Source organism: Carcharodon carcharias, chromosome 10, assembly GCF_017639515.1.
Source record: "Carcharodon carcharias isolate sCarCar2 chromosome 10, sCarCar2.pri, whole genome shotgun sequence".
Classification (NCBI taxonomy): domain Eukaryota; kingdom Metazoa; phylum Chordata; class Chondrichthyes; order Lamniformes; family Lamnidae; genus Carcharodon; species Carcharodon carcharias.
Genome location: NC_054476.1, coordinates 112894333 through 112908264, shown reverse-complemented (window position 1 = coordinate 112908264; position 13932 = coordinate 112894333). Strand labels below are relative to the sequence as shown.

General features: G+C 41.1%; 1 protein-coding gene across 3 annotated transcripts in view; it reads left to right on the top strand.

Moving 5' to 3' along the window:
- The window catches only part of zzef1 (zinc finger, ZZ-type with EF hand domain 1), a 285136-nt gene that overhangs the window by 123149 nt on the left and 148055 nt on the right, over positions 1-13932 (top strand). For all 3 annotated transcript variants that reach the window (XM_041196874.1, XM_041196875.1, XM_041196876.1), the window contains exons 21-26: positions 2022-2144; positions 3019-3188; positions 4103-4184; positions 5464-5665; positions 7912-8066; positions 8818-9061. In XM_041196874.1, the coding sequence (XP_041052808.1) occupies positions 2022-2144; positions 3019-3188; positions 4103-4184; positions 5464-5665; positions 7912-8066; positions 8818-9061 (976 nt within the window). The remainder of the gene's footprint in view (positions 1-2021; positions 2145-3018; positions 3189-4102; positions 4185-5463; positions 5666-7911; positions 8067-8817; positions 9062-13932) is intronic.

The following is a 13932-nucleotide window of genomic DNA, read 5'->3' as shown; positions in this document are numbered from 1 at the left end:
AAATCCCCTATAGTTCAAAAGTCTGTTGAGCTCATTCTTGTAAATGATATTTGAACCAGCCTCTAAAGCCCTCTGGGGTAGAGAATTCCAAAGATTCATGAACCTCTCAGAAAAGAAATTCCTCCTTATCTCCATGTTAAATTGTGACCCCTTATTCTGAAACTCTGCTTCTAGTTCTGGATGCCCCCATGAAAGACCCTCTCAGCATCTACCCTGTCGAGCCCCCTCAGAATCTTATCTGTCTCAATAAGATCAGCAGGCTCTCCTGCCCTGCACCCCCCCCGCCCAAACTTCCATCCTCCGTAAACAGGTCTACAGGGCACAGTTTCAAAATTTGCAAATGACTTGGAAGTATTGTGAACGATGAGCAGGATAGTGTAAAACTTCAAAAAGACATAGACAGGTTGGTATAATGGGCGGACAAATGTATGGTGAAATTTAATGCAGAGAAGTGTGAAATGATTCATTGTGGTAGGAAGAATGAGGAGAGACAATATAAAGTAAAGGGTACAGGAGCAGAGGGACCTGGGTGTATATGTGCATAAATCATTGAAAGGTGGCAGGACAAGTTGAGAGAGTGCTTAATAAAACATGAGGTGTACTGGGCTTTATCAAGAGGGCTGTAGTGTAAAAAAGCAAAGAAGTTACAATGAACCTTTATAAAACACTGGTTCGGCCTCAACTGGAGTATTGTGTCCAATACTGGACATCGCACTTTAGAAAGGATGTGATGCCTTTAGAGAGATTAGAGAAAAGATTCACAAGAATGGTTCTGGGGTGAGGAACTTTCAGACAGAAAGATTGGAGAAGTTAGGACTGTTCTCCTTGGAGTAGAGAAGGTTAAGAGGAGATTTGACAGAGGTATTCAAAATCGTGAGGGGTCTGGACAGAATAGATCGGGAGAGACTAACCACGGGGCACAGATTTAAGATGATTGGCAAAAGAAACAATGGCTAATGAGAAACATTTTTACATCCAGTGAGTGGTTAGGATCTGGAATGCACTGCCTGACTGTGGTGGGGGTGGTCAATAGAAGCCTTCAAAAGAGAATTGGTTCATTATCTGAAAAGGAAAAATTTGCAGGGCAAAGGAGAAAGATAGGGGAGTGGCACAAAGTGAATTACTCCTTCAGAGAGCCAGCACAGACATGATGAGCCAAATGGCCACCACCTGTGCTGACAGCATTCTATGATTGTATGATTCTATGTAGTAAATTCATAATTCATAAAATTAAGTAGGCTTTCACAGCTGTACTCTGCTGTTAAATCAAGTGACCAGTTAGTACTCCATGTGCTCTCAATAATTCTTCATAAATATTGGCAACAATTACTTTGAACAGATCCATAAAATGGAGATCATATGCCAAATAGAAATCATACACCACAACATTATGCCTTTGGAACAGCTGATGTGTTTAGAGAACTATAGCACCTAGACTCTGATATTGTTCAAGGTTTATCTTAACTAATTTACATTTAGCTATGTAACTTTACTTTTAGAATCAATGCATGTGTTGCGTGACATATTTCAATATGAAATATAGTTTCCATTTCGCCCTACCTGGTAGCTCAGTGTCAAGATTTTATTTGCCTCTTAAGGAAGCTTTTCTAATGTGCCTTGCCAGTCCAAGTATCTGACTAGCCACCCATACTGTTATTGGACAATTCCAATAAATGTTTTTGGGTATAATCAAACCCATGTTGTTTTGAACAGCTACCTTTATAATAGATTCTAATGTAATGACAACATCATTGAGTCATAAGCTGGCAGGCAGCCCTTGCCAGTATAATGTTCTTTCATTTTTAAAGCTATATTTTCCAGTCAACTAATATGATACCTGCATTCAATGAGATATTAACAATTCAAGCCACAGCATTCCATTACTTTAAAAGTTTTCCTATTCCACCAAATATAATGACTCTGCAGCCTATGTGTTTTTAAATTTGTTCTATTCCAGTTAATGAATTTAGATTGCTTACACATAACCATTCAATAATGGTTTCATCCAAATTTTGTTGTAGGTAATCTTTCTTTTAGAGCTTTCCAGTTTGGACATCCCTCACTGTTCCCTGCTGCTAGCCTTCACTCCACTGGCGAAAACATTGAAGATCCTCTGTCGTGAAACTGGTGACGACTTTATCAAGGTAGCAGTTGCGTCTAAGATCTGTGGTCTTTGTAGATGCAGTCTTGTTAGTCATCACCCAGAAGATGTGTTCATAGATCATTAGTAATATGAGCAGGAGTAGGTCATTCAGCCCATCAAGATGATGGCTGATCTGATAATGGCCTTAACTCCACTCTCTATCTTCCCCTCATAACCCTTGACTCCCTTGTAGCTCAAAACTCTGTCTAATGCAACCTTGAATCCATTCAGTGTACAGTTCCACTGTTCTCTGGGGAAGAGAATTTCAAAGACTAAAGGCCCTCTGAGAGAAGAAATTCCTTCTGCTTCCAATTCAAGTATATCCATCCTTAAGGCAGGAGACCAAAACTGTACACAGTGCTCCAGGTGCAATCTCACCAGTGCCCTGTACAGTTGTAGTAAGACTTCCCAAAGTCTTTTTTAGTCCATTCCCTTACAATAAGGATCAACCTTCCATTTGCCTTCCTAATTACTTGCTTGTTCCTACATGCTAACTTTTTGTGATTCATGTACAAGGACACCCAGATCCCTCTGTACTACAGAATTCTGCAGTCTCCCTCCATTTAAATAATAATCTGCTTTTCTAGTCTTCCAGCCAAAGTGGACAGCCTCACGTTTTCCCTTGTTATATTCCATCCGCCAAATTTATGCCCACTCACTTAACCCATCTATATCTCTTTGCAGACTCTCTGTATCCTCCTCACAACTTGCTTTCCTACCTGCCTGTCTTGTCAGTAAATTTGGCTACAGGACAGTTGGTTCGCTTCATTCAATTCATTAATATAGATTGTATATGCAATATGGTTTTGAAACTTTCCAGCAAAAAGATGTTTAATGGAATAGTGAAGAACCCTTGTTTCAATTCTGACTAATAGCTCGATGGTGATAACTTGGAGAAATCAGAGGAGCCAGTGTTTCTCAGGATGTGGAGCATGGAGTCGACACACAACTATGAAAACAACAATCATGAGACAACTGTCTTTGTTTGTCCGGGTGCAACATTCTTCGAAGTGGAGTTTGATGAAAAATGTGAAACCGAGAAAAGGTATAGTCCAGTTTCAAGCCACAATCTCCATGGAGAGTCCACCTGTGATATTCTGAGGAGTGATTTATTTTTAGTTGGGGAGAAAGAAGTGGGATTCGTGTTGTCTGGTTCTTGTTTTTTTTCTGCCAATAAGAACAGTTTCTCCCTATCTATTCTGTCCAGACCCCTCGTGATTTTGAACAATTCTATCAAATCTCCTCTTAATCTTCTATTCTCCAAGGAGAACAGCCCCAGCTTCTCCAATCTACCCGCGTAACTGAAGTCCCTCAACCCTGGAACCATTCTCATGAATCTTTTCTTCCCCCCTCTCTAATGCCTTCGCATCCTTATTCAAAAGTTGTGTCCAGAACTGCTCCAGTTGAGGTCAAATCTGTGTTTTATCACAACTTCCTTTCTTTTATACTCTATGCCCCTGCTTATTAACCACTTTCTCTACTTGCCTTGCCACCTTCAATGATTTGTGCATATATACCCCCAGATCCCTCTCATCTATATGTTTAGCTCCATCTCTTTTTATTTTAATTTCACCACCATGAATTAATCCTTCATGATTAACTTTGCAAATCTCCATTTGTAATCTTGAGAGCCTCAGGTGGGCCATCTCAGTTGCCAGAGAGCTGAATGTCCTTAACTTTTCATTAGGTCTTTCCTGATTCCAGATTTATCGTGATCATTTCCCTCTGTCCTCTTAAAGGCAATGATTGCTTCTTATATCCTTATTGTATTCTTCTTGTATAATTGTTGGAAGCCAAATCAGAGTTTTAGTCCAGATGTTTATTCAGCTGAGTGGTGTCAATTATAAGTAGAATTCCTGGAAAATTATAGAATATTTATACCAATCAACATCTTTTGTACAAAATGATTGAAGATCTTTCAGTTCCTAAATAATTTGCTTGGTAATTCTTTCATCAAAGGTACGACTACTTGGAATTTACAGACTCTAGAGGAGTGAAAGTGCGCTACGATGGGAAGGTTGGAACAGAGAAATGGCCGACAGTAAGACATTTGGCAACAGGTTTTCCTTCTAGATGACCCTATTGTACATCTGCACAATCACCTCTGGTCTGAAAATCATGGATTTTCACCAGGACTTAAACATGTAATTTAGGACGAGAGTTTGGTTAATATTGAGATAGTTCTTTATTAATCGAGGGTCCAGGAGTTGGGTGAGATTCCATACCTGTGTCCTAATAGCTTGGCAAGAATGGATGTTAAAAGGTACCTTAGCACAAAGAGTATGGAGTACTTCCAATGTTCTCACTGACGTTCTTTTTGTACATTAAAGACACTATACACGGACAAGTAGTTATTGACTGTTCCGCTTAACCCATGAGACCCATGTTAATGTGAAATCTTAGTCACCCACACTTGCCACTTATTCTTGTTTGTGACAACTGGGACTAATTCTCTTCCTGCTCATCACTGAATTAAAGTGGTATCTGACAGACTTGTGATTATGATAGTTCAGTGGAGTCCAAGTATTTACTCAGCATAATTTAGCAACTTTTATTACCCCATGCAACTGAGAATATAAATGGTTCTGGAATTGATTTTATCCATTATTTTTAGAGATGAAGTAAATTGAAGTTTAATACCCTGGCACACTGTCACTCAATGCTATAGCATACATTGCAAATAGCCTGGGAGCATAAATTCTGTTTGCCACACTACTCTTAAACTATTTGTAATTCCAAATCTTTCTTAGGCCTATTTGGGTTCTTGCAGTGCGTCACTTCAGAATCTTTAATAGGAAGGGCAAGGGCGCAATATGATGCTCAATTGAGACTTTTATCTGGAAATCGCTAAGATTCTGATGGGTGTCCTGGAGCTTTGAACAGTAATGCAGAAGCTTGTTTTGGGCATCAGAGTTGGTATAGGATAGAACTGCAAATAGGCAGTGGAAAATAATCTGAATTCGAGGCAGTTCCAACTAAACAAGAATTCTTGCCATCCACATTCTGTTGAGATGGTTTCCAGATCATGGTTGGGTCTTTTTATCATTAGGTGTCTATGCTTTCAAAAAGTCACATCTGTTTTGTTCATTATAAAATAATGGTGGTTTCAGTTCAGTGAATTTTTTTCTTGACTATAATTGGGGCCTGTGCATTTCTTGGGAATTTTCATTAGAGAAAATTTTTCACTTTGAAAATTCTACCTGTTCTCAAGAATCAGTTTGCCCTCTGTAATGGAAACAAGACCTCAGTGATGAATATCACTGAAGTAATGATTCACTCCTGGTTGTGCATAAAATTCTTGCTAATATCTTTGTTTGCAGTCTGTGACGTTTAAATCTGGCCCAAGGCTGCAGTTTCTCTTCCACTCTGACAACTGTAACAACGAGTGGGGATACAAGTTCATGGTAAAAGCATATGGCCTTCCAGATGTGCGTGTACCTTGGGTTGCAGATCTACAGCTTCTTGTATCGCGGCTAATGGGTTGCCTTGCCTCCTGGGCACTGTCTTTAAACTCAGCCTGTGGTAAGATTCTTTTCTCTGTTTTAAGCAGTTGGAAGAGAGTGCCTATAATTAATATTAGATAGTTAATTGGTCACTTGGGTGTATGACAAGAAAACTTGCACAAGTTTTAGTCTACGCTGGACCCTTGCAGACAGAGAGATGGATGTTCATCCCAGCTCGATTTATACTTGGATTTGAGAAGTGAAAGACTAGAGTCTAACCCACTGTGCTTGATGGTTGCACTTCTTTTGTCTTCTATTGCCTCATCTAACTTCTTGTGAAAATTTCTTTGGATGAACATTCCCCATTTTTGTGTAAAATGTTATATAGTATCTACTTTCGCGGGAGTGAATACCTTTCCTACTATTCATACTTCATATTGGTGCTCTTTTAGTTGGGTAGTACTGTACTTTCCTCCCGCCATGTTTTCACCAAGGCTTTGCTGGTCATTCCACGTTTTACTTCTCTGTGACATACACTGATGTTTGCATTCTCCTCCACTAAAAATGTCCTTGCAGAATTCCAGCAGATTTGCAAGTCCTGCCGATTAATGCAGACCTCTCGTGCTGGTGTTTAACTATTTCCTAATATAGTAGTGACCTCCATAACTGCAGAAACCAATTTTCTGACAACTACACTAGTTAAGTGGTTCACTGGTTGCTTAAAATGTTTGCAGATTGTTGCGTTACGTGTCGTGTGAGTGCCAGATTCAGAAATGTGCATTTCTTTGACCGTCCTCATGCTTTTTGTATTTTGCAGAAAAACAAAAGCTTATTTGTAAAATAAATATTTATTTCCAAATTTTATAAAGGGTATTTCCTCCCCAGTCACAATGTTGATCTTTTAAGTTCTTCCTCAACAGGTGAGTTTTGATGTCAATGCAAAACTTTTCAGTGATTGGCACTGGAGGGGTGTGAGGAAGTGAAAGAAAGGGGTGGAGGAGAATTGGAAGCCAGGAAAACTTCTCAACTAAAAGGGCGCCTCCTCTCTTCTGATAGGAGAGTGGAATGTGTGGGAAAAATCTATGTCTCCCAAAGCCCTGATAATCTGCAGTCGAGTGATGCCCTTGGGCGTTGGGCAGCCCAAAGTGACCAGGATTGGACGGAAGGGAAATGAGATGGGAAACCCAGAGCCTGATGAGAGCAGGGCACAGGGAGTGTGTTTCTATGCTGGCAACTTCTTTGTCCCTGGCCTCCCACTCTCCCAGTAGCCTTGGTGCTGGGGTAAACCTGGCACATAGGTCAGTATAAGTGGGGTACAGCTGGCATTCCAGGCTTGGACCCCCATTAAAATTCTGGCAGTGGATAGATTCGGCCCCTTTATAATGGAGGCATGTGGGAACAGTCAAATGACTGATGATGACAGCAGGAGAGAAGGGCAGCTGACCAGCGCGCCATTGCTTTCAAATCAGCACCTCTCCCTCCTCTGGTGGATGCCAGTGTTGTTCTCACAGTGCCTCAGAAGTCCGCCAATGTGATCTAAATGAGCTGGCCTTCTCTGACCCCGGGGACTCTGGTAAGGTCAGGAACAGAGTCACTGGCACCCAGACTGCTGGTGGAGTGTGCCTGCTAATTTTTGGGTCCTTGTGCCTTTCTGGTTCAAGCTTGAAATATAACAAAGAGTAGAAGAAGCAATGAGGACCGCTTTGTGGAAAGACCAGGATTAGAAGAAAAGTATTTTTTTTGAAAGGTGTAACACTGGAAACTGAATGCTTGACCTCCGCTGTACAACAGTCTGAATTATATATGGAAATCCATTTGTAATCTTTTTGATAAACTTCTAATTTTAATGCAGAAAGCTGTACGGGTCTTGTCCTTAAGAGTGAGTAACATTCTTGCTTCCAAGGTCATGGGTTCAAGGCCCACTCCAGAAAATTGAACATCCCACTCCAGCACAGTACTAAGAGACTACAACACTGACAGAGGTGCCATCTTTTGGATGTGGCAATAAACCGAGGCCTCATCTACCCCCTCAGGTGAATGTAAAGGATCCCACTGCATTATTGAAGGGAGAAGAGGGAGCTTACCATGGAGCCCCAGCCAATATTTATCCCTACATTACAACAGTGACTGCTTGAAGAAACACTTATTTGGCTTTAAAGTGCTTTTGTGGGGTGGCGGGGGGGTTGGTGTATAGAGTTCATGAAAACATATAAATGTAATATCTATCTTCATGTACATCCTTTTGATAATTGAATCACTTCACGTAATAATTAAATACTCAATGCTGCAAAAGATGCTTTATCTTACACCTTTTTCTCTGTAAAGGACTACTCCCGACTGTTGAATTACCTGTGGAGAAGGTTACATCTGTTGTAGAGTCTCAGCTCTGGAAACCCATCTTAAGACATGGGACGTGTGTGGGAATAAGTCCATGTCCAGAGGGAACATTAGACAGCACACAATCACAAGACATCGAGATGGTAATTTAAATACTATAGCTGGTCTGCAAGTCGATAGGCATTTGAACCATGGTTTCGTTGAAGCTTAGAAAATAATAATCTCAAATCTTAGCCACAGCCCTGCATAAAATTGCTGCTGTGACTTAATCTGAGTTGATAAGAGTTCAATATTTGTAAAACTTCAACTTCTGTCCTTAAATTGGAATATTTTGTAACTGAGACAGGGTCAACATTAGCAAGGCAGTATTTATTGTCCATAATCGCCTGAGGGTTAAGAGTCAACCTCGTATTGTGGGACTGTGGTCATGTTATAGACCAGAACAAGTATGGGTTGGCATTCCACAAATTAACAGATGCATTGAGCTCAAGTTGACAACTTGCTATGTTGGGATTTGAACTTGCAAGCACTGAATTCACCCTACGCCATAATCGCTATCCACTGTACCCTAAATTATGGAGTATAATATATCAGATGTATAGATGATGCAGTCAAAATCAATCTGACATCTATCCTTGAGATGATCTGCTGCATCTGTTTGAGGTGAATGTGGAGTGGTACTGGAGGGAGCATTTAAGGAATAAATTTAGCGTTGTTCTTGATAAAAATCATGCAGTGCTTTTGTCTAAATTAATAATGGACTTCCATTTTTTAAAACATGATGTAATTTTAGTTTACTCCCCCCACAACCTCATCTGTAAAGGAAAGTGGTGTTTCTGCAATCAGAATATGAAGGATATAACCCTTTTGCACTTTGTTTGTTGTGTATTGCAGAGCAAGAGTGATGTTCGTAAGTTCCTGGTTCAGGTTGCTCTCTGGGATCCTTCACAAGAGGATTCCTCTGACGCTCAGTCTGACCTTATTAAGAGACTTGTAAGCCTATGCAAGAAACATTCGGCAAAGTCAGAGGTAGTTGGTGGATTTGGTCTTGGGTCAAAAGTTGACCAAGCTGTGAACTCTGTCTTTGCTGCTATGATGTACCACAGCCCTGATCTTCACAGTGCATTGAGAACCTATGGTAAATTATACTTATTGGTTAAATAAAAGGTCTATAGAAATTAACTCAAAAGAATGTGTATTTAATTTTGAGTTCATATATTGCATTATAAAAGAAATCCCTGGAAATCTTAAAATGCCGCCAAATTTTCATGGTGGTCTTGAGCCGCTCAATGGCATGGTCACCTAGAGTAATGAGCACGAATCGTGATCAGAATTCGCAGAAGAAAAGGAATCCAGCAGTTTAAACCAATCCTCTTGTAGCTTTCGCACTGAAATGCAATGGATGTGTCATATTTTTGTCCTATCAACAAACTGTAAGAAGTGTCTAGGAGCCCAATTATAGTTCCTGTCCTGTCAAATTTGGGTTGTGTCATGAAGAGGTCATTCTTCATAACTCAACTCTGACACAAGTAAGATGCCCCCAGTTGGTGTGTCTACTGCCTCCAGCACATCAATGTCCTTATGTTTTTTTTGGCAACCCAGGACCCGAACTTTGGTCTGACCAGCACTCTGTCTAGTTTTATTGTGTCATCCCTTTAGTTGAAAGCTGCAGTTTTAGCTTTAATTATTATTGCTTTGCATTGTTGGATGTATTGAGTCTACAAAGACTCCTTGGGTCTCATCAACTTCATCTGTAGCTATTTCACTGCCATTGGTGAAATTTGCATGTTGTCTGTTTGTTTCACTTAACATTATCAATATGCTTGGATACGCCAATACACCAGTGTCTGTTTGTTCTTGCTATGTGCAGTAATTTACACCTGTCTGCATTAAGTTCCAATTACCATTTTTTGATTTCAGCATTTTTGTTCAGTTCATTTTTTGCAATTAATGAGTTCTTCTGAGAATTTGATCAATTTTCATGGAGTTTCTGAATCCAGATCAGAAAATAATTAAAAACAATGGTGGTTCAGTCTCTGAGCTCCAGGGTACCAATTCGGTTCTCCCTTTCAGCTGTGGTTCAGTGACACTCTTGCCTCTCATTCTGGGGTCCGTGAACACAAGTCTCACCCTAGAGACTTGAGCATGTAATCTAGCTGATACTCCAGTGCCATACTGAAGGAGTGCTGTGATGTCAGACATACTGAGTTGTGGTTTTAAATTACAGGCCTGTCTGTTCCCTTTGGATGTGGAAGTTCTGAGGGAATTATTTAAAGAAGAGCAGGGTAGTTTTCCCAGTATTATGGCCAACATTTATTCTTCAACCAAAACACATTATCTGATAATTTATCTGACTCTTGCTTTGCACAAGTTGCTGTTACATTCTCCTGTATTACAGCATTGACTATGCTTCAAAATTGCATAAGAAATAGGAGCAGGAGTAGGCCATATGGGTCCTCAAGTTCCTGTGCCATTCAATATGATCAAAGTTGATCTTCAACCTCAGCTCCACTTTCCCACCTGATTTCCATAATCCTCGATTTCCACTGTGCCAAAAAATGTATCTATCTCAATCTAAAATACATACGAACATACGAATTAGGAGCAGAAGCAGAAGTAGGCCACTCGGCCCATCGGGCCTACTCCATCATTCAATGTCTGATCTAATTTTGATCTTAACTAAACATTCCCGCCTGCCCTCAATAGCCTTTCACCCCCTTGCTTATCCAGTTCTGCCTCAACCAACTTTTGAGGAAGAGAATTCCAAAGTCTTACAACTCTGAGAGAGAATTTTTCTCATCTCTGTCTTAAATGGGTGACCCCTTATTTTTAAACAGTGACCCCTAGTTCTAGATTCTCCCACAAGAGGAAACATCCTTTCCACATTCATTGAGCACTGACTGAGCATCTACAACCATCACAACTGAAGAAATTCCTCATCATCTCTCATCCTGAGACAGGTCTAAATTCTGCAGACAGGGGAAGCAACCCCTCAGTATCTAGCCTGTCAAGCTCCCTTCTATTTTTGCGTTGCAATTAGATCACCACCCATTCATCTGAACTCCATAGTGTATAAGCCCAATCTACTTGATCTCTCACTATCAGACAACTCTGTCATCCCAGGAATCAATCAATTGATCTTCGCTGCATCACCTCCAAGGGAAGTACATCCTTCCTCAGATAAGGAGCTCAAACCTGTGCACAGTATTCCAGGTGTGTTATCACCAAAGCTCTGAACAATTATTGCAGAACTTCCTTACTGTTATCGTCCAATCCCCTTGCAATAAAAGCCAACATCTCATTTGCCTTCCTAATAGTTTGCTGTACCTGCAATCTAACTTTGTGTTTGAGACCCAAGTCTCTCTGATCACCAACATCTAAAAGTTTCTCACCATTTAAAAAAATATTCTGCTTTTCTGCTTTTCCTATCGAAGTGAATAGCCTCAAATTTCCCCCCATTGTACTCCATTTTCCATCTCATTGTCCATTCACTCAACTTGTCTGTATCCCTTTTCAGCCTCTCTGTGTCCTCCTCAGAGCTTACATTACCACTTAGCTTTGTCAGCAAAATTTGGTACATTACTCTTTTTACCTTCATCTAAGTTGTTAACATAGATTAGGAACCTAGCACATCAGTGCAAAAGATAAGGCTGAAGCATTTGCAGCAATTTTCAGCCAGAAGTGCAAAGTGGACGATCCATCTCGGCCTCCTACAGAGGTTCCCGGCATCACAGATGCCAGAATTCGATTCACTCCACGTGATATAAGAAACGACTGAAGGCACTGCATACTGCAAAGGCTATGGGCCCTGACAATATTATGGCAATAGTACTGAAGACTTGTACTCCTAAACTTGCCATGCCCCTAGCCAAGCTGTCCCAGTACAGCTACAACTCTGGCATCTATCCAGCAATGTGGAAAATTGCCCAGGTATGTCCTGTGTACACAAAGCAGGACAAATCCAATTTGGCCAGTTACTGCCCCATCAGTCTACTCTCCATCAGTAATGTAATGGGTCATCAACAGTGCTATCAAGCGGCACTTGCTTAGCAATAACCTGCTCACTGATGCTTAGTTTGAGTTCTGCCAGGACCACTCAGCTCCTGACCTCATTGCAGCCTTGGTTTAAACATGGACATAAGAGCTGAACTTGAGGCGAGAGTGACTGCCCTTGACATCAAGGCAGCATTTGACAGAGTGTTGGATCAAGGAGCCCTAGCAAACCTAGTGTCAGTGGGAATCGAGGGGGTGGCAGGGGTTGGAGTCATATCTAGCACAAAGGAAGATGGTTGTGGTTGTTGGGGGTCAATCAGCTCAGTTCCAGGACATCACTACAGGTTGTTCCTCAGGCCCAACCATCTTCAGCTGCTTCACCAATTACCTACCTTCCATCATAAGGTCAGAAGTGGGAATGTTCGCTGATGATTGCACAATGTTCAGCACTATTCGCAACTTCTCATACTGAAGCAGTCCATGTCCAAATGCAGCAAGACCTGGACAATATCCATGCCTGGGCTGATGAGTGGCAAGTAACATTCATGCCACACAAGTGCCAGGCAATGGCCATCTCCAACAAGACAGAATCTAATCATTGCCCCTTGTCGTTCAATGGCATTACCTTTGCTGAATCCCCCACTATCAACATTCTTGGGGGGGTTACCATTGACTAGAAACTGAACTGAACTAGCCATATAAATACCATGGCTGCAAGAGCAGGTCAGAAGCTGGGAATCTTGCAGCGAATAACTGGCCTCCTGACTCCCCAAAGCCTGTCCACCATTTCCAAGGCAAAATCAGGAATGTTTTGGAATACTGTCCGCTTGCCTGGATGAGTGCAGCTCCAACAACACTCAAGAAACCTGACACTATCCAGGAGAAAGCAGCCTGTTTAATTGACATCCTATCTACAAACAATTCACTCCCTCCACCATCAATGCACAGTAGCAGCAGTGTGTACCATCTACAAGATGCACTGCAGGAATTCACCAAGGCTCCTTAGACAGCACCTTCCAACCCATGACCGTCACCACCTCGAAGGACAAGGGCAGCAGACACATGTGAACACCACCTGGAAGTTCCCTTTCAAGCCACCTACCATCCTGACTTGGAAATATATTGCTGTTCCCATCACTGTCGCTGGGTTAAAATCCTGGAACTCCCTGCCTAACAGCACTGTGGGTGTACCTACATCACATGAGCTACAGCAGTTCAAGAAGGCAGCTCACCACCACCTTCTCAAGGGCAATTGGGGATGGACAATAAACACTGGCAGAGCCAGCGATGTGCACACCCCATGAATGAATAAAAAGAATAGATGAGGCTCCACACTGATCCTTGTGGCACACTAAAAGTTACAGCCTGCCAACTGGGAAATGTTGCATTTATCCCTACTTTCTGTTTTCTGTCCATTAACCAATCCTCTAATCATACTAATAGATTACCCCCCAGCCCCATGAACCCTTATCTTGTGAATGAACCTTTTATGTGGCACCTTATTGAATGCCTTTTGGAAATCCAGCAATACTACACCTAATGGTTCCCCTTTAATCTACTTTACTAGTTACATTCTCAAAACACTCTAAATTTGTCAAACACAATTTCTTTTTTGTAAAGCTATGTTGACTCTAAGTGTTGCGTTAACACCTCCTTTGTAACAGATTCCAGTAATTTAATTTTATCAAATGCTTTTGAGTGTGCAGAGGTTGTTTCTTTCCACAACAACAAGTTTACTGTTTATAATCAATTCCGTTATTAGGTAAGGGAAATCAATATTGGCCTTTGTAGATCAGTTATTGCCTGTTCTTACTTGGATTGTTGGATAATGAGGCCCAAAGACCATTTTTAATAGGAAAATAGCTGTTGGATACACAGGTGCAGGGCTGTAAGGAGGCAGTGGAATTTATTTAGATTACACATTGGGTTGAATGGCCTCCCTCTATGCTCTAACCCTCTCTGGTTTTAACAGATCCCAAGTAACAGATCTTTAGGGTGAAATGGATCATAAAATTA